We start from the raw sequence: 18,443 nt of genomic DNA, 5'->3' as shown, positions 1-18,443 counted from the left end.
CCGGGAAAGTATCGACATTGTTATAACTGAGCTATTGTGCCCACTGGCAAAAACGGAGTTATCTTTTCAGTTTGGTACTCAGTGTTTTTCCCCGTTCGTCCTAGGCCTAGCTTCACTTGAGCAGCGGGTTGGTAGTTTCGGATGTAACGGGCAATCGGTTTGAAAGAGGCAGGTTCGGTTAGGCGAGTGAATGGCGTTTAGCAAGCTAACTCAGGTCGATCTTTGCATCGTTGTACAGAAATAGTATTTTGAATAACCACTTTCAAATGTATGAAACTTAACTAGCTAGTTGGGATTTGAATAGCTAGCTAGGTAACAAGCGAACTTGTTAAATGAAACTGAGTATGGTAGCAGCTAACGCTAGCTACACATGCTAATCTAGTTTAGATATAGCTAGTTAGTCAAGGTGATCCGAAGTATATAACGTATATAATATCTATATCATAACTAGCGGATTGAAAATAGTGGAATCCTATCAAAACACAGCTAGCTAGCGTGTGACGTTGTCATTGTTTTGACAGCAGCACCAGGCTGGAGCGAGTGTACAGTATGCCAGAGATAGGTTACCATGACAAGAACTGACGTTTGATGCTACATTGATGTGAGCTGTTTTATCAAAGAAGGTTTTTTAAAACATGGGTTATTCAACCAAATACGAGTATGTAGCTAGCATCATGTATACTTGTGCCTGTTATGAGGATACAAAATTATGGTAACGTTAGTGACTACACACTTAATTCAGTTGCATCTCCCACTTCACTCTTCCAGTTATAGCATGGATCCAGACAGTGAGCCGGATACACAACGAGCTCTCAGTTTGCAATGGAAGAGCTATAAGCTCGTCCAAGACCCAGCCACCCGGAGGGTTAACAACAAAATATACCGATATGATGGGGTGCATTTCAGTGTGCCGGTTGGTATTGTTTTTACATAACTGTTTTTATTTTGGAGTAGGGTTGTTGTACATGTCCTGAATTGTAACATGAGCCTTTGACTTGTCATCTCTCCAGGACTCAGGGTTCCCCCCAGTGGGAGATTTGCGGGACCCTCGACCTCGTAGAATCTGGTCCAGGCACACAGAGATGGCCCTGCCAGTGCCCAAGTTCAAAGTTAGAACCCTAACTAACTTGCTGACTCATCATACACTCACACCAGCCTCACTCTCTAAAAGCTGCACTGTGGCATGCTATCTCTAATTTCCTTATTTTGTTCCCAAAGCTGGATGAGTTCTACGTGGGCCCCATTCCCCTCAAGGAGGTGACCTTCGCTCGCCTCAATGACAACATCAAGGAACCCTTCCTGGCTGAGATGTGCGCAAAGTTTGGAGAGGTGGAGGAGATGGAGATATTGTTTCACCCCAAGACCCGTAAGCACCTGGGCCTGGCCCGCGTGCTCTTCACCAGTACCAGGGGGGCGAAGGACACGGTCAAACAGCTGCACAACACCTCCGTCATGGGTAACATCATTCACGCTCAGCTGGACATCAAAGGTATGACATGGATTCATGGCTTAATATCTGTGGTTTGATTTGATATATACATCTATTTTGTATAGAAAATAACTTCTATTGCAATTACTATTGAAGTATAGAGGTTTATAGAGACATAATTGTTGTCACATTAGAATTTTGTGAAGATATTAGCTACATCCTTGTCTTATGGGTATGTTTGTGTGTATCTGCAGGCCAGCAGAGGCAGAAGTATTATGACCTGATAGTGAGTGGCTCCTACACGCCCCAGACTGTGCCCACAGGAGGCAAGGCCCTGACAGAGCGGTTCCAGCCCCCAGCGCCAACACAACCAGACACGGTACACTCACCAAGGGCTCATTACAACCATCCTACTGACATTTTCATGGAGGATTTACCTTTATGGTCCATCATTCTTGAGAGGCTTTCATAATTTTCTACTGTGTAATGTTTTTTACTTTCTCTATCTAATTCTCCCATCTTCCTGTTCCTCTCTTTCTGTGCAGTCGTCAGATATCAGGCGGAGACTGTCCTCTGAGATAGCTGGCCTGGCTGCGGGCTTGGCTGCAGGGGTACCGGCTCTCACCCCTGGGAGCACTACCCCCTGCTCTGTGGACACAGGCTTCAGTGAGCAACGTCTAGACACGACCCCCTCCTCCATGGGGGGGCCCTACACCCCAGGCTCCTCCGCTTCCTCACAGGGAGGAGGAACGCCCTACACCCCTCGCTCTGTCTCACAGGACTCGGGCTACGCTGTTGCCAGGTCAGTATTGGGGAACAAACACCCTGCATAATAGCTCAGTTGTTAATTTATCCAAAAATGTGTTTGTCATTCCAAAAAGGTATACACATTTCTCTTTATTAGGATAGTAATAGTCAATGTGGTAACTTGTGTTATATATAATCCCTCTATGAACCCTCTTTCTCCTTTTGTTTCTTAGACAAGTTGGATACAGTGCGGGCCCGTTGACCAGTGGCTACCCTCCCCAGGACATGCTTCCATCCTCCTCCTGCTCCTCCTCTACCGTCTCCTCCTCAGTCGGGGCATACAAAGCTCCCCGGTACTCGGAGGACCCCCATGCACCTCCTCAAGACCTCTACCAAAGGTGTCGCCCCACATACCCCCCTACCGGCCCTTTTCGTCCTAACGAGCCCCCGCTCTACCCCACATACCCAAATGCTGGAGGGGCTGGACAGCACATGGCACACCACCCTGCAATGCCTCCCCCACCTCTTGCACCCCAGTACGAGCAGCCCCCTCTGGCAGACCGGGACAGAGAGCGGGACAGGGACTCAGGAGGGCGGCACAGTGCCGGTGGGATTGGCTCTAGAAGGTCATCTTACCAGGAGGCCAACTCTTCCTCCAAGTATTCCCACCACTCGCATCACTCAGAGAGGGAGAGGGGCTACAGACGGGACAGCCTGGGCTCCAGAGAACACGGCAGACACCGTAACCACCACTCACACAATCACAGCAGCAGCAGTAGTAGTAGTAGTAGCAGCCGGCGACGGAGCAGCCACGACCGAGACAGCAGGGAGAGGGACAGAGACAGTGACTACTCAAACAGCTCTGACCCCAGATTCAACTCCAACTCCCACCGCTCCTCCTCCAACAGTCTGTCCCCGCCTCCATCTGCCTACCCCTCCTACTCCTCCTCCAAAGACCAACCCCCTCCCCACAACCCCTCTGTCTCCTCCCGCCTAGAGCCCTCCTCAGTGTATCGTGCCCAGCCTAGTGGTGCTGGTTCTGGGGAGAGGGGTCTGTGTCTGACAAGGACCCCCGATCCCACCACACCCCTCTGCCGCCCCCTCCACCACCTCCCCTCCCCCCTGCCTCTGTGATAGCGGCGGCTGTAGCAGAGACGCTCAGCGCCCTTGACTTTGGCCAGGAGAGCCCAGTCAGAGAGGAGACATGGACCAAGCCCAAACGCCGGCCCACCACCCCACCTCCCCCTTCTCAGCATCCCTCCACCCCTCCCTCTTCTCCACCCCACTCCTCCATCGCTTCCTCCTCCACTTCACCCTCCTCCACCTCCCTCCCACACCATCTCCCCTCCTCCACTTCCCTCTCCCCACCCCACCAGCGAGACTCTTCCTCCCCGGAGCCAGATTCCACCAATGAGAGCCTGCCATTTGTCTACCACAGCAGCAGCTTAGACTCTCGTATTGAAATGCTCCTGAAAGAGCAGAAAGCTAAATTCTCCTTCCTGCCCTCTGATGAAGATGAGGGAGAGGACAGAAAGGAAGAAAGGCAGAGAGAGAAGGTGGCAGCAGCAGGAGAGGGAGGAGCAGCAGGTGAGGGCAGGAGCAATAAGCAGAGGGAGCAGGATGGGGAGAAAGACAGGCGGAGGAGACAAGGAGGAGATGGTGGAGGCCATCAGAGGAGGAAAGGAGAGAGGGATAGAGACGGCCGTAGAGGGAGGAAGCAGAGAACGGGGGGAGAGGGGAGGAAGAGTCCCACTGTGGTAGCACAAGCTACCCCCTCCTCCACCTTCTCTCCCCGCGTCCCCACCACAGATGACCATACTAGTCTCCATGGAACAGCACCTCTGCGGGAGGAGACAGCCCAACCTGAACCTATTGATCCAAGGACCAGACAAGGGGCACAGACACCCCCCTACAACGGAAAGAGTCGGGTAAGAACATCTTACTCTGTTAATGGAAATATTGTAGGAATCAGATTGTATGGAAACATTGGTGTATTGTTAGCAGGGATTGTCAGTTGATGCAAGAGTGTGGGGAAATTGTGAATTCTCTCCTCTTTCCTTTCTGCAGTCATCCCCTCATTCCTCTGGGGAAGACATGGAGATCTCCGACGAGGATGAAGAACACACCATTACAGCAGTGACCACCCACCACGCCACTCCTTCCTCCGTCTCTTCTCCATCTTCATCCCAGGCCCCCCTGCCCTCCCAGACAGACCCCTCTGCCTCCCCCTCTGACCCCACACAGCACTTTGGCACGTCCATGCCTGTTCCACCCATCCCCTCTTACCCCCCTCACCTCCCTCCCCCGGGCTTTTCCCTGCAGCCCCCTCCACCCCCCTGCATCCCCCCACCGCTGGGCCACATGGAGCTGCACCCTGAGTACCCTCCTCACATGCCCCCACACATGTATGACTATGCCAGCAGTATGGAGCTGATGAACCAGTACAGTGGTGGAGCCCCCATGTCCTTCCAGATGCAGACCCAGATGCTGAGTCGGCTGCACCAGCTGAGGATGTCCTCCTCTAATGGCACCGCTGCCCCTGGCGACGCCCCCCCTTCAGACTACTACCACTCCATGCCCCCTCCCCCACACCCCCACCACCCCTACATGGACCAAGAAGGGGGTGGCTATGAGCAGGATCAGCACTACATGCCCCCCCACATGCCCTACGCCTACCCTGGCCCCTCTCAGATGCCCCACCACCACGCCATCCCCCCTCCACACACGGGCTGGGCCCCGCATGTCTTACCCGAACACTACGCGTACCACACCCCTCCGCCCTATGGGACTATGCCTCCTGTGGGGGGAGAGGCCCAGTACGGGGCGGATGGGGACCCCCAAATGCCCCTGCTAACAGAGAACCCCCACGAGGCCACAGTGCAGCTGGTGCTGGCCACCCTCATCCAGGAGATGAAGAGCATCATGCAGAGGGACCTCAACCGCAAGATGGTGGAGAACATCGCCTTTGGAACCTTTGACGAGTGGTGGGAGCGCAAGGAGACCAAAGCCAAGGTAAGAGAGTGGAACAACATGTTCAGAAAGCACAGACAAAATGGCCTATACTACATACCTGGTTTGAGGAGTTAGTGAGGTAACTTTGGTCAACCCTTCAACTCGGGATAACTGGTACCATAACTGGTGACTCACCCTTCAGCCAGGTACATTTCTATGGCAACGAATCCTTCAGAACAAACCTGCAGGCTAACTCCATTTATCCTGAATGAAGTGTCTGCCATGAATTGAGGACCAAATAAATCAGATTCCCTCCCTCTCATCAAGATTCCCTCCCTCCATCATCCCCCTCATTTTATTAATCAAATGTTTTTTTGTATGTTAAACATAAATGTTAAAATACCTATCGCATTACAATTAGTAATGACAGAATGCATTTGAAACTTTTATCTATAGGATTTGGAGAAAAGGTTTTTGTGCATTGATAAGCACACCAAAGATGACATTAACACCATAGCCTGCTGAATTTGCAAGATAACCTTTCTTGCAATTTGATTTTGGGACAAATTCAAATGTGTCACTTCCTCCCCCATGGATTGATGTTTCAGTATTGTCTCGATGAGTTTGTTGTTCGATTATTTACGTGCGACATGCACGCGCAGTTACAAGCCTGCTAGAGTTAGCGACAGGCAGACAAGCAATATCCATCGTTGTATTACGGATGAAATCTGAGCTGGAATGTGAAGCTAACTGAAGCTGGCTAGCTTCAGAAAACCCTGAGTAGATATAGCCAGCGTAGTATACCCATCTGGTCAATTTAAATGGGTTTCTGATTTCCGTTTTTCAAGTCGTACATGGTTTTCCTGTTATTGTTTTTTTTTTATCCATGATTTGATTGGCCGTGATACCCGTCCTCCCTCCCCAGCCGTTCCAGACCATGGTTCGGGGTGTGGCTGCAGTGAGGGACGAGGACAAGAAGGAGGAGAACAAGGCCAGCAGCAAGCCCCGGGAGCCCCTCATGTCTCTGGTGGACTGGGCCAAGAGTGGAGGAATGGAAGGCTTCTCACTGAGAGGGGCGCTACGACTACCATCATTCAAGGTAAACAAATACACAGAGGCAACAGTTGGAACTCAGGAATTGTCCGTCACTGATTTACATACATTTTTGTACTGAGCATAGGAAATAGAGGTGGATTAGTACTGTACATGTATAGACATTACACTAATACATGTTCATGAATAGATATTACTCCGATGTATCCATCCAGTCACTTAGGGATTTTTCCCACCATAACGTACCATGATATTAACTGTCTGTGTGTATTGTGTCCAGGTGAAGAGGAAAGAACCTCTGGAGCTAGCAGAGGTAGGAGAGATGAAGAGACCCAAGACACCGGCAGAGGATGACGACGAAGGTGAGCTTTTCATCAATGACCCCCTCCTTTGGGGATTTGTCACCGACCGTCTTTGTGTTTCCTATGTTGGCTCACCATCTCTCTCCTCCCCCCCAGACTCGTACCATGACAAGGGTCTAGAGGGAGGAATGGCAGATGGGGAGGGCCACAGGGCTGAGAGGGACAGCAGGCGGAGGAAGAAGAAGACGAGAAGTCGTAAACCTTGGGACCTGGACAGCGAAGGAGAAGAGACTTCTGATGGTTCTTCTTCAGATAAGGTGTGTGTCTGCATGTGCAAGGGATAATTTAGCATGAAAATAATGTGTCTCCACATTGTAAAGTTTATCTGATCTCAAATTGAATAAATGGCTACAGAGACAATAATGCATGATTCTTCTAAACAGTTGATGATTTCCGCAAGCAGTACATACTGGCAGTGTTGTTGTGTTTCCCCATAGTGCTGGCTAGATGGCAGCATTTCACTGTATGCCTCTTCATACTCTGCTGTACTTTGGCTTCATTGACTTGGATTGAACCTGAGACACTGTTGTATATTATCACAAACTGTCCTTCTGTTCCTCTCTGTAGGAGGATGAGGAGGAGGGAAGTGACAAGGGGTCTGAAGGTAAATCTAGCATTCTTCATGTTATCCTTATTGAAGCCAATGTGCCCCCCTTACAGGCATTCTTATCTACCTTTTCCATCATGCCATCTTATCTCTCACTTCATCTCAATTCTTTCTTCAGATGAGGCCTTGAGTGCGGACAGTGATGATGAGAGCCTCTCCTCGTCCACAGAGAGTTCTTCCTCCTCAACATCATCATCCTCCTCTTCCTCTGAAGACGAGGATGAGGAGGAAGGAGAGCAGGCCGGCAGTGGACTGGACACCATGGATGAGTCTACGATGGACAGCACAGCTCTGGACACAGAGAAGGGGGATGACCGGTACGTTTTGAACAGTGTTCCTGTTTTTGAATATACCTGTATATAAGTATCCAAAATGTTTTCTATATATTTCCTATGGAAGTGTCTTTATTGAAACTTTATTTGTTGCTCAATGTGTGTCTGAGTTGATACTGACCATTCCACTTGTTGTCCACTCTAGAGAAAAGTCTGCAGCTGCTGTTCCAAAAGCACCGCTCAGCGCCGAGATCAAAGCTGGTTAGTCACACATTTAGTTTCTCTGTTATGGATGTTCATTTCCATGGCAAGTGTCAATGTTTTTCACCTGATTAATAATTCAAATATGTGCCCATATCTCAGAAATTGCTGCCAGCAAGAAGGATTCATCAACACTCAGCTCAAACGCTCGTCCTCCAGCCCCCCGCCCCTCCTCCCCAATTGTCATTGTGCCTCCTCTCAAGAAGCGAAGGAAGACCGTCTCATTCTCTACCGGGGAGAGCGACTACAAACCCCACCTTCCAACTGTCCCCTTGTCCCCACCTCCCTCCACTGCCTCTCCTCTCTTGTCCCACATGAAATCTCACCTTCCAGACTCCATTTTCATCGCCTCCATACCTGGAACCACCCCCTCCAAGACTCTCTCACTCCTCCCCTTTGCCTCCAAACCAGGTGAAGGCAATGCCCTCTCTCCCTCCCCTGTTCTCACTGTTCCCTCGCCTGTATGCCCCGAAGACTCAAAAAAGAGCCCTGTCCCTCTGGTGTTCCCCCCAATCACCCCCACCAAGTCCCCCAACAAACGGGGGGCCACCCCCAAATCCCCCGCTCCAGTGTGGGTGTGTCGCACCGTGCAGAACCTCCCCCTGGACCACGCTTCCATGGTCAAGGTGGCCTTCGAGGAGGCCCCGCCCCCTGTCATAAAGGCCCGGGGCAGGGGACGCCCCAGGACTGTCAGCCTGTCGACCCCCACCCCTCCCCCCTCTTTCCACACCCTCAGAGAGGAGGAGGAGGGACTGCAGAGGCTGAGACTCAGTGAGCAGCTGGGAGCATCCAGCCTGCTACAGCTGGGCTCGGCCCCCACGGCTGATCTGTCTGTCCTGGCTGATGTGGCCCTGAAGCTGGCCCCAGATGCTGGAGACTCAGAGGAGACGGAGACGTCAGATGAGGCAGAGGAGCAGAAGATGGAGGAGGAGATGCTCCTCTCTCCCAAAGCCCTCACCCTGGTTATGGACCCACATGGCCTGTCTGCCCTGCAGGAACACAACTATTCCAAAGCCCCCTTCCACCTCATCCCTGCCCAAAAGAGGAGTGTCTCCAAACAGGAGTCTGGGGTGCTCCTCCCTGCAGACTTCAACCATCACGCCATCTCTGGGGTGCTGGAAGCTCCTGAGGAGGTCATAGGGGAACCCCTGCCCTCTAGGGACAGACACCAGGCTGAGTACCTGTCTGGCATGGGGCTTCTGTGTGAGGATGGAGACATGGCCAAGGCCTCTGTGCTGACATCTCTCACCCCATCAGCCAAGAGGAAGGGAATGGCGGTGAGGGGCAGCGAACTGGAGGAGATGGGGAAAGAGAAGAACAAGAAGAGGAGGAGGAAAGATAAGGAAAATCTGGAGTTGCAGCAAACGAAAAAGCAGAAGGAACATCAGACCAAGAAACAGAAGAGGAAACTAGAGGTGTGAGGTTTTGTGGGTTTGTGCTTGAGTCAAGTGTCACAACTAAGAAGTGTTGAGCATGGCGTGTCAACATGTAAAGATAGGAGATTGCTCACACACAGCTTACATTTACTGTAACTTTGTCATCTTAAAATGACATGCAAAGTAATGTCTTTCCTCAATTGCATACAGTTTCACACCTTGACAGTTACATGGCCAAATTGTCATGTAAATATATATTAATAATGTCAAACAAATTACTAGTAAATTACAGTCTAATCTAGAAAGTCCCACCCTATGGCCTGATTTGACCAGTATTTAAAAACCTGTTACAGGCTAATTTTAGTTCCTGAGTTGACATCTCCCACTCTCTCCTTGTTCCTGTCCCTCTCCCTCTCTCCCTCTTTCTGTCCCGGTTCCTGTCAGGAGGTGGACCTGGAGGAGGATGTGGACGTGGAGCAGCTGGAGCCAGGTGAGCTGTCTAACACGGAGGACGAGGAAGAGTGGGACGATGTGAGGAAGAGCGAGCGCCTCTTCCTCCAGGAGGCCGGGTTGACTTCGTCGCAGCGTTGGCCCAAGCCCATCCCTGCCCCGGAACCCGTCACGTTTGACCAGCGCAGCGAGTTTGAGCAGATGACCATCCTGTACGACATCTGGAACTCTGGTCTAGACATGGAGGACATGACGCTGCTGAAGACGACCTACGAGAAGCTGCTGCAGGACGACCACAGCACCGACTGGCTCAACGACACACACTGGGTCCACCACACTGATATCCTTTACTACTGGCAGGGCAGGGGGTTTGGAATGAGGGTTAGAAGCCTTGCTTGTGGTTTAGGATATTCCATGTGTTGATGCCTCTTATGAACAGTTGAGCTGTGTTTTTAAGTAATGTACCGGTATGTGGAAGTCAGTGGAGGCTTCTGAGAGGAGTGTGGCGCAAATAGAATGGCATCAATCACCTGGAAACCATGTGATTGATTGTATTTGATACCATTCCACTTATTCCACTCCAGCCATTACCACAAGCCCATCCTCCCCAATAAAGGTGCCACCAATCTCCTGTAGTGGAAGTAGATGAAATGGTGTGTAATGATGCATGTGTATTTAGATGGACTGGTGTGTGTTCAACAGTAACTGTTGTTAGCCTTAACGTATGGCCTGCACTTACCAACATCCCCAACCCGCGGCGTAAGAAGAAGAGTGCAGACGGGCAGCTGCGGGAGCACGTGACAGGCTGTGCCAGGAGCGAGGGCTACTACGCCATCAGCAGGAAGGAGAAGGATGTCTACCTGGATCTGGAACTGCCTGAGCAGGCCCTACTGGAGGCTGCCGACTACGACGCCTCGGTACGCACACCTCTCTTTACCATCTCTCTACTTCTTATATTATATATAGTCTTTGGCTTTTCATACAATGGTGTCATGTTGTTGCTTGTCATTGGCTCTGTGGTCACAGGTTTTGTTCCAATAAGATTGATGACCTTTGGTCATTGAATACAGGGAAGTTGGTGAACAAGTAGTGTATTTCTTATTTTAGCATATGCTTCACAATGCTGTAGGAAGTCCCGCAGAATTTGTCATGCAGATGTATTCAACAGCTTTACTGCGTCTGCTTGAGGCAATGAAAATGAACTCACTTAATCTGGGGTTAACTATTTTATTGGGCATTTAGGGCAAAGTGCCTCTGACTCTGTAGTATTTACATCGAGGCCATGTGATGGTGTGTATCACCATATGTGTGTCACTGGCCCAATGTAACTCTCCTTCTGTCCTCCCCCTCAGGGCTCAAACCGTCTGCTGTCAGAGAGACGGTCGGAGCAGCGCCGCCTCCTCAGTGCCATAGGCATCCCTGCAGTCATGGACTCTGACCTGCTCAAACTCAATCAGCTCAAGGTACACAACAGCAGTCTGAAACTGTTTGTACCACTGATATTATGTAACTGCTGTGTTATCTCTGCTCTTCAACCACCATGTTATTTCCCATGGGTTTCATTCTGAGAACTCACTTCTGTTACTGTGTAATGAAGACCTTGACTCTTTAAACCCATGCCAGTGTGTTGAAAATGGGGGTGGGGCTGAGTTTGTGAAACCCTGGACTAGAGTAACTAAATGATTATTCCACCACTATGGCACTAACTCTTGCTTCCTTCCTCAGTTCCGGAAGAAGAAGCTTCGATTTGGCCGCAGTAGGATCCATGAATGGGGCCTGTTCACCATGGAACCCATTGCTGCTGATGAGATGGTCATTGAGTATGTGGGCCAGAATATTAGACAGGTACTGGTCATTGTACTGCTTGAGGACTGTATGTGTCTAGGGCCATATTCTAGTCTGTACTTCATTCATCCATAGTGTGGTGTCATAGCAATAGACACATGGAAAACATCAGTGTTAGTCTTTCCTGGGTGTTCAGCTGGCATCATTGTTTGACTGTTTGTGCCCGTTTCTTTGCCAGATGGTGGCTGACAACAGAGAGAAGCGTTATGCCCAGCAGGGCATTGGGAGCAGCTACCTGTTCAGAGTGGACCACGACACCATCATTGATGCTACCAAGTTAGGCAACCTGGCACGCTTCATCAACCACTGCTGCACTGTGAGTCAGCCTATACCTGCACAAGCAAAACAATACAGGATATAACAATGGAGTGAAGCAACGTGAAGACTAAATAGAAATACACACATTTTCATCATAGATATTTAGTGACTCTGATACACACACAATGTTCACAGTAACATTGACTGGTAAGACCCTCTTAATTAAGTTGTTTTGTTTTCTTTGTATTACCTATAACTGGTCTTCATCCTCTTCCTTCCCTAGCCTAACTGCTATGCAAAGGTGATCACCATAGAATCCCAGAAGAAGATTGTGATCTACTCCAAGCAGGCCATTGGCATGAATGAAGAGATTACCTATGACTACAAGTTCCCTCTAGAGGAAAATAAGATTCCCTGTCTGTGTGGAACAGAGAACTGCCGTGGGACGCTCAACTAGATACCACAGCATGACCACTCATGCGGCAGTACCCCATTTCAGTCCCTCCTGTCCCCGCACCACAACCCCTGACAATAACCAAGAACAAAGCCACACCCACCACCAACAGCCCCCCTCCAGACCCCAAAGCCCACCTGCTCCTCCAGACTGTCAAACAGTTGTCTGTACCATATCCAGAAAACAGAGAGAGACATGCAACGTTTGCACTGTTCACATGCTTTAATTTACCTGGGGTTATGGTTTATTATCTTAGGGGCTGTGAGACTCTCCTTCCCAGGGGTGTGATTAATAATCGGGCCCCCTCTCCTGTACCCCAAACCCCTGGATTTAATAACTTAGGACCACTTGTTCCCATTCGTTCAAGGGTGGACATCCCCCCTGCCAACAGCCTTTCCTTGGAATAGAGAATGCAACCGTAACCTATCAGAACTGGTTTTGTGTGTCTTGTCTGCCTCCGCACGGATAGGGAGTGGTCCGGAAGCTTCCGCTAACCCAAACCCTCTGCCCACACACACCAATCCGCACATAAACGCACAGGATTTACAAACATATTCAGGGTTTTAAAGGCGTTCGCAGCGCAGTGTTAGTTACACACTCTAATCCATTGGGACTTCAGTTATGCAAGATTTCCAAAAATTAAGATTGTTAGAGCTTTGTCATTTTATAGTATTGCATATTCTTATTACTATTCTTGTTCTGATTTAGTTGCGTGAGCTGTAGGTGGGTGCGTGACTCCCCTCAGCCGTTTGTTTGGATGAGAGACCATAGACTTAAATATTTGTTTTTCACCATGCTACATAAGAAAAAAATCATTTGTAGATCAAATAGTCTATCTTTAAAGCTTAAGATGGCTGCTGAGTTTTAGTCTGCAGGTTTATCTCAATTTGGAATGCTTTGTTTGTTCCCTTTACGTTCCCCTTTCCCCATTGTGATGTTGTCCCTCCTCACGTTAGGAAGCAGAGAAAGGACCTGACCCATGTGTATCTGTGTGTTTTAAGAGAATGTATTCTTACGAAAGAGAGTATGTTTTTATTCCTGTCGTGTGAAATGTGCTCTCACTGTCAATTAGTAGTTTTGTGCTATTGAACAACCTGCAAATGTCAGGTTGTCTGTGCTTTTTGTATGACATGGTCAAGGCACAGTCAGGAAAAATGTTTCTATGAAATCTCCCTTATTTGGCAAACCATTACAGACAAATCTGTTCAAAAAATGTTTTTAATTTAAATGTAACCTTTATTTAACTAGGCAAGTCAGTTAAGAGCAAATTCTTATTTACAATGATGGCCTACCCGGCTCGACACTGGGCCAATTGTGCGCCACCCTATGGGACTCCCAATTACGGCCGGATGTGATACAGCCTGTAATTGAAACCAGGGACTGTAGTGACGTCTCTTGCACTGAGATGCAGTGCCTTAGACAGCTGCGCTACTCGGGAGCCCGAACATATCTCTGCCCCATTGACCCCTATACAAGTGTTGAGGTCTGTGTATGTTGGACTTAGTCATTGAGTGTGTGTTCTGAATGGTTTTAAAGGGTTAACTTATGTGTAGATCAGATCTGGTAAATCTAGTTTCTAGTTAAGTCGATCTCGAGGGGTCATTTGTCACTGTTATTCATGCTCTCTCAACTCAAGCAGTCGCTGTCCCAAATTTTAATCTTTGATTTAGATGTTTTAAATGTCACAAGGCCCCTCCCTCCATGTTCTGTTCCTTCCACAGCAGAAAAGGTATCTATATTTCTTGTTGCAACAGGCGATTTTCAGTACAAACCAACCTCTAACTTTAAAAATAAAAAGATGGAAAAAAAAGTTCAGACAAATGTACATATTGTAGAAGTGTTTGTTTCTCGTAGAAACACACTGGTTCCAGTCTGTAAATACGTTGTTCCTTTCCTACATCACATGAGGAAAACTGTACATACCTTCCATTGTTCTTTGTTTTTCCTTTTAATTAGATTTTAATATTATTTGCAATATTTCTCTTGTATTAATGCGTTGGACTCTTTTATTAATGGTGCATTAAAATATTTTTTTTAAAAAGTGAAAGCTTTGTTGTTTTTTAAGCCTTGGTTGAGTGTCAGGATTTCCCCTAGCACCTGGGTTGTCTATAGGTGTTGTTATATTCACTCTGGCTATCTAATGCGATTTCGGAGCACTCTCGTCCAAGTGTGCCTGAGTGCAGAATAACTGAGGAATTTACGAAAGCGCAACAACGGTTGAATGTGTTGGCAAAAAAAGATAACGTCCCTAGCCCTTTCATGCGTGAGTTCCAAATATCTCTAACGGTAAGAGTACATTTTATCCGCGCTGCCCTCAAACTAAAGCACGCTGCCTGTTTATATTGTAGCGACCCGCACAGACAGCTGTGTGTTATGTGTTAGGCTAGGAGGTGGTTGTGTTGTACTGACCAGTACCCGGTGTTCGCGGGGTCCGACCTGTCAATCAACCTGCTATCTGCCAATCACGGGAATGCCTGGAATGTTCTGATGCCGGGCATCCTGGTGGTTGGCGGAGTGGCGTGGAGGGGGGTTGGGCAGGGGGGTGGAGCATTGGAAGTTAAGACCAGGTTCAGCCTTTGTTCTCTCTCTCTTACGTCTGGGTTTCACAAGAGAAGGTCACGATTGGCTTGTGGGTTATCTGTCATCTATTTGGCGTGTGCTACGGCCCAAACAGTAGCCTGTGTAAAGTTGGTGTAATTAACCGTCAATTCGTAAACTCAAGCCTCTGTCTGGACAATTGTTCATTTATGATCTAGTCAGGTCATTACAATATGTATAGGTTGTTTCAACTTCAATTTCAAATGATTTTCTAACAAGTTTTTATTTTCGAAAAACAGTTTGTATTTAGATGTGTTCCGCCTCCTCATTCATTCACATAAAAATAGTAATTTACTTTTGCGGACAATTACATTTTTGGGACATTTCTGACACGGACAAAATTCCCCAAGCACTTCCCAATTGTTAGTACAGTTCACGTCTGCAGACATTTGCTCATCTCCTGTCAGAACAGGATCTGCACACGTGTTCACATTTTCATTCCACATTTCTATTGTAGCGTACTGTATGTATGGAGCATAATATATTTGTGTATATTCTTTATCACCGCGGACACGTGAGGTAACGTTACTCATTTTATAACCTTTATGGTGTTCTAGTCAATCGTGCTTATGTAGCCACATTATTCTATTAGCTCTGTAAAACAATGCTAACTGCGTCAGATAAGTATTATCTTTTGTGTTGTATTTTGAAGCTACATGGCCTTATGACTCCCAAGTGGTGCAGCGGTCAAAGGCACAGCACGTCAGTGCAAGAGGCGTCACTACAGGCTCCCTGGTTAAAATCCAGGCGGAGTTTCTATCAAAGTGCCTTATTACGTTATAATAGTTTCCGTATGCCGTTTCTCTGTAGCTCACTGTATGTATGGATCATAATATATTCCTTATAACTGCGGACACGCGAGGTAACGTTACACATCTTTATGGTGTTATAGTCAATCATGCTTACGTAGCTACATTATTATATTAGCTCTGTAAAACAATGCTAGTTGCGTCAGAGAACTATTAGCTTGTGTTGTATTTTGAAGCTACCCTGGCCTTATGACTCCCAAGTGGCGCAGCGGTCTATGGCACTACATCTCAGTGCTCGAGGCGTCAAATCCAGGCTGTATCACAACTGGCTGTAATTGGGAGTCCCATAGTGCAGCGCACAATTGGCCCAGCGTTGTCCGAGTCAATGCAATAAACTATTTTTTATAGCAGTGTTTATTATGTTACTTATTTGTAGTATTGTTTTATTGCTATATCCTTATATTGTATTCTAATGAATAATTCCTCTTTATTCTGTACTTTCAGAAACCACAAACATTATTTGCCAATATCATAACTGGAGCAGGACATCTTTGGAGCTGAAGAATTAGGACAGCTTTTGTATGCTAACGTACACTCCTTAACAGTTTTACTGGATGAAAACACAGCAAGAAAACACATATGCCAATATGTAATAGTCATCTATTTTATTGCAGTATTGGTAGTTGGTTCAACAACTTGTTTTACAAGAGGACAAAAAACTGAATATGCATAACCCATATTTAATATCCATGCAGTGACTGAACAACAACTGCATTTCCACCCCCATCTCTAAAGGCATAGTATCATGGCAGGTCACCTGTCAAGTCACCTGTCAGGTCAGTCAGTCACTTATTGCTGCAGATGTGCTCAATAATGCTTGAGCATGTGATACTCCTAAAAGCATGGTGAAATGCAATACTTCCTGTTTGACCTGACTGTGCCACAGGCCCCTGTGCTGTTGGAGAGCAGATGATGGAAGAGTGTGGGACTGCTGTACCAATCGTCCACGTACAAAGTGTGTCCCTTGCTGAGATGAGGAGCCAGCATGGTCATCACCACGGACCCTGACACCCCAAGCCCCTCATAGTGTTTGATGTCAGTGGTGGACCCTGTGTAAACTATAATATCCTGGACAAATCCTGTCTTCACGTCGCACATGACAAAGAAATTGACTCCAAACCTGTGCCTTTTGGAGGGAATATATTGACGGAACACCAGCCTACCTTTCCATAACATCAGGGACTCATCAATGCATAGGTCCTTGTATGGCACAAAGACCCGACCAAATGCTGATGTCAGGCTGATAAGAACATTTCTTATTTTGTACAACGGGTCACTTAGGATGGCAGTAGCATTGTTGACTAAATGCAGGCATCACAGCAGAACTAGGAAGCGGTCTTGGGAAAAGAGGGTGGCAAAGGAGGGAGTTGCAAACATAAGATCTGTGCTCCAGTATTCTCTTAGGGAGTTCTTCTTTACTATTCCCATGAGAAGGACTGTCACCAGGAAGGTATACATTTCACTAATTGTGGTGTCACCCATTTAGCGAGTTTCCCCCTCACTCCTGGCTCTCTCTTCTCCTGTAGCTCTAAGGCATAGCGATTGGTCTCCTCAACTATGTCTCCCACCAGCTCCTCTGTCAGAAACAACTTGAAGCACTCTGCCTCAGTTGGAAATGGCAAGGGGCGTTGCACTCCAGACTGGGACTCGTCAAAGCAAACAGCAGGGCCAGGAGGGGTGAAATGACTGGTGGCCATCCAGCTACCACAGACCTCCTGTACTTCATCCACTGTCGGTCTGCCTCCATCACCACCAGCATCTTCAAAGGGACCTGGTACTTTGTCAGTGGACAAGGGAAATTCAGAATGCAGCTCCTCACTGTCATTGTCAGAATTTTAAAAAATCTCCAGAATTTCCACATTTGTGAGTTGTCTCCTTTTAAGAGACATTGTTAATGCTACAGCTTAGCTCACCAGCTACATACATAAACAACACTGAATGGCGCAGAGTGGGAGGTTCCGTGGTTGACTGCCGGCACGCGCCACTTGTATCAATAAATCATGTATTTACGGTTTTATTCACATGTTTTCAATTCTAGGTGACAAATCATGCATTCCGATTCTTGCACAGATTGTAATGGGCACATATTATGTGTGTAAAATAATTTTTTGAAGGTTGTACTGATTATGATGAGCTAAGCTAATTCCCGCTGTGTAGCCATGTTTGTTGACATACAATGCATTCTGGGTTTCACGTCTGTTTGACCAAAGATGTTATAACAAAATGAGGTGAGTAAGAGTTCACACTTTTTTTTGAGGACTTCCGGAAATTAATGGTGGGACGTGAACAACGGTAGATGACACACCCCTTCAACACAAATAGACCAAACTCATCTCGTCTTCTCTTATTATCTTCGGTTTCCGTGAGGAAGAAATGCATGGCTGCGCGCTGAAACTAATCGTCGGATTACTTTCGATTTCTATTGTGTTTTACCTAGTTATTTCGATCAATGGTTAGTTCACCCGTGATGTGATTCATTATATATAGTAATTGCTATTCGCTTATTCATATTGTAGTTTATGTCAGCCGAGAGAAAATATGACTGCTTGTGTTGGGTCAATCTTTCCTCAGCGCTACGGACATAACTCACATTCTCCAAACAAGACCCTTTTTACCCAATTTTCCAGGAAAGTACAGGATCTAAGCATCAAATAGAGGCTTTTCTAATTATTTAAGGGGATTTGAATGAAACACCCGATGCATCAGCTGATCGTTTTCCTTCTACAATGAGTCAAAGCCCTCAAAATAGCAATATTATCACTACATTATGCAAGGGTCTCTGTGCTGAGGATGCTTGGCCTTATTTCAATCTGGATGCAAAGGGCTACACCTGGACCAACAAAACTATGTCACGTAAATCTAGAATAGATTTATTCCTAATGTCCCCCTTTTTGTTGCAATTTGTTATAAATGTAGATCATCAATTGGCTCCTTTTTCTGATCATCACTTGATTTCCCTGAGTTTACAAG

General features: G+C 47.4%; 1 protein-coding gene and 1 long non-coding RNA gene across 2 annotated transcripts; both read left to right on the top strand.

The window, feature by feature from the left end:
- The first annotated feature begins 4 nt into the window (after positions 1-4).
- On the top strand, positions 5-14,113 carry LOC118372568 (histone-lysine N-methyltransferase SETD1A). Its single transcript, XM_052491544.1, is given in 22 exon segments — positions 5-601; positions 769-913; positions 1,011-1,109; positions 1,219-1,489; positions 1,684-1,808; positions 1,975-2,231; positions 2,410-3,313; positions 3,316-4,104; positions 4,244-5,188; positions 6,054-6,227; positions 6,462-6,543; positions 6,640-6,800; positions 7,111-7,147; positions 7,269-7,467; positions 7,628-7,683; positions 7,786-9,098; positions 9,504-9,849; positions 10,245-10,426; positions 10,862-10,972; positions 11,235-11,354; positions 11,533-11,670; positions 11,896-14,113. Coding segments are annotated over 21 exon segments (6,621 nt in total). The 5' UTR covers positions 5-601; positions 769-775; the 3' UTR covers positions 12,070-14,113.
- Positions 14,114-15,192: 1,079 nt separating this feature from the next.
- Positions 15,193-17,488, top strand: LOC127914538 (uncharacterized). The gene is made up of 2 exons (XR_008088820.1): positions 15,193-15,526; positions 15,918-17,488. It is a non-coding gene; the product is annotated as an uncharacterized LOC127914538 (long non-coding RNA).
- Positions 17,489-18,443: the final 955 nt, after the last annotated feature.

The sequence above is a fragment of the Oncorhynchus keta genome, chromosome 32 (assembly GCF_023373465.1).
Source record: "Oncorhynchus keta strain PuntledgeMale-10-30-2019 chromosome 32, Oket_V2, whole genome shotgun sequence".
In the NCBI taxonomy this organism is placed as follows: domain Eukaryota; kingdom Metazoa; phylum Chordata; class Actinopteri; order Salmoniformes; family Salmonidae; genus Oncorhynchus; species Oncorhynchus keta.
Note: the sequence above shows the minus strand (reverse complement) of the source record. Positions and strands in the feature narration are given on the sequence as shown.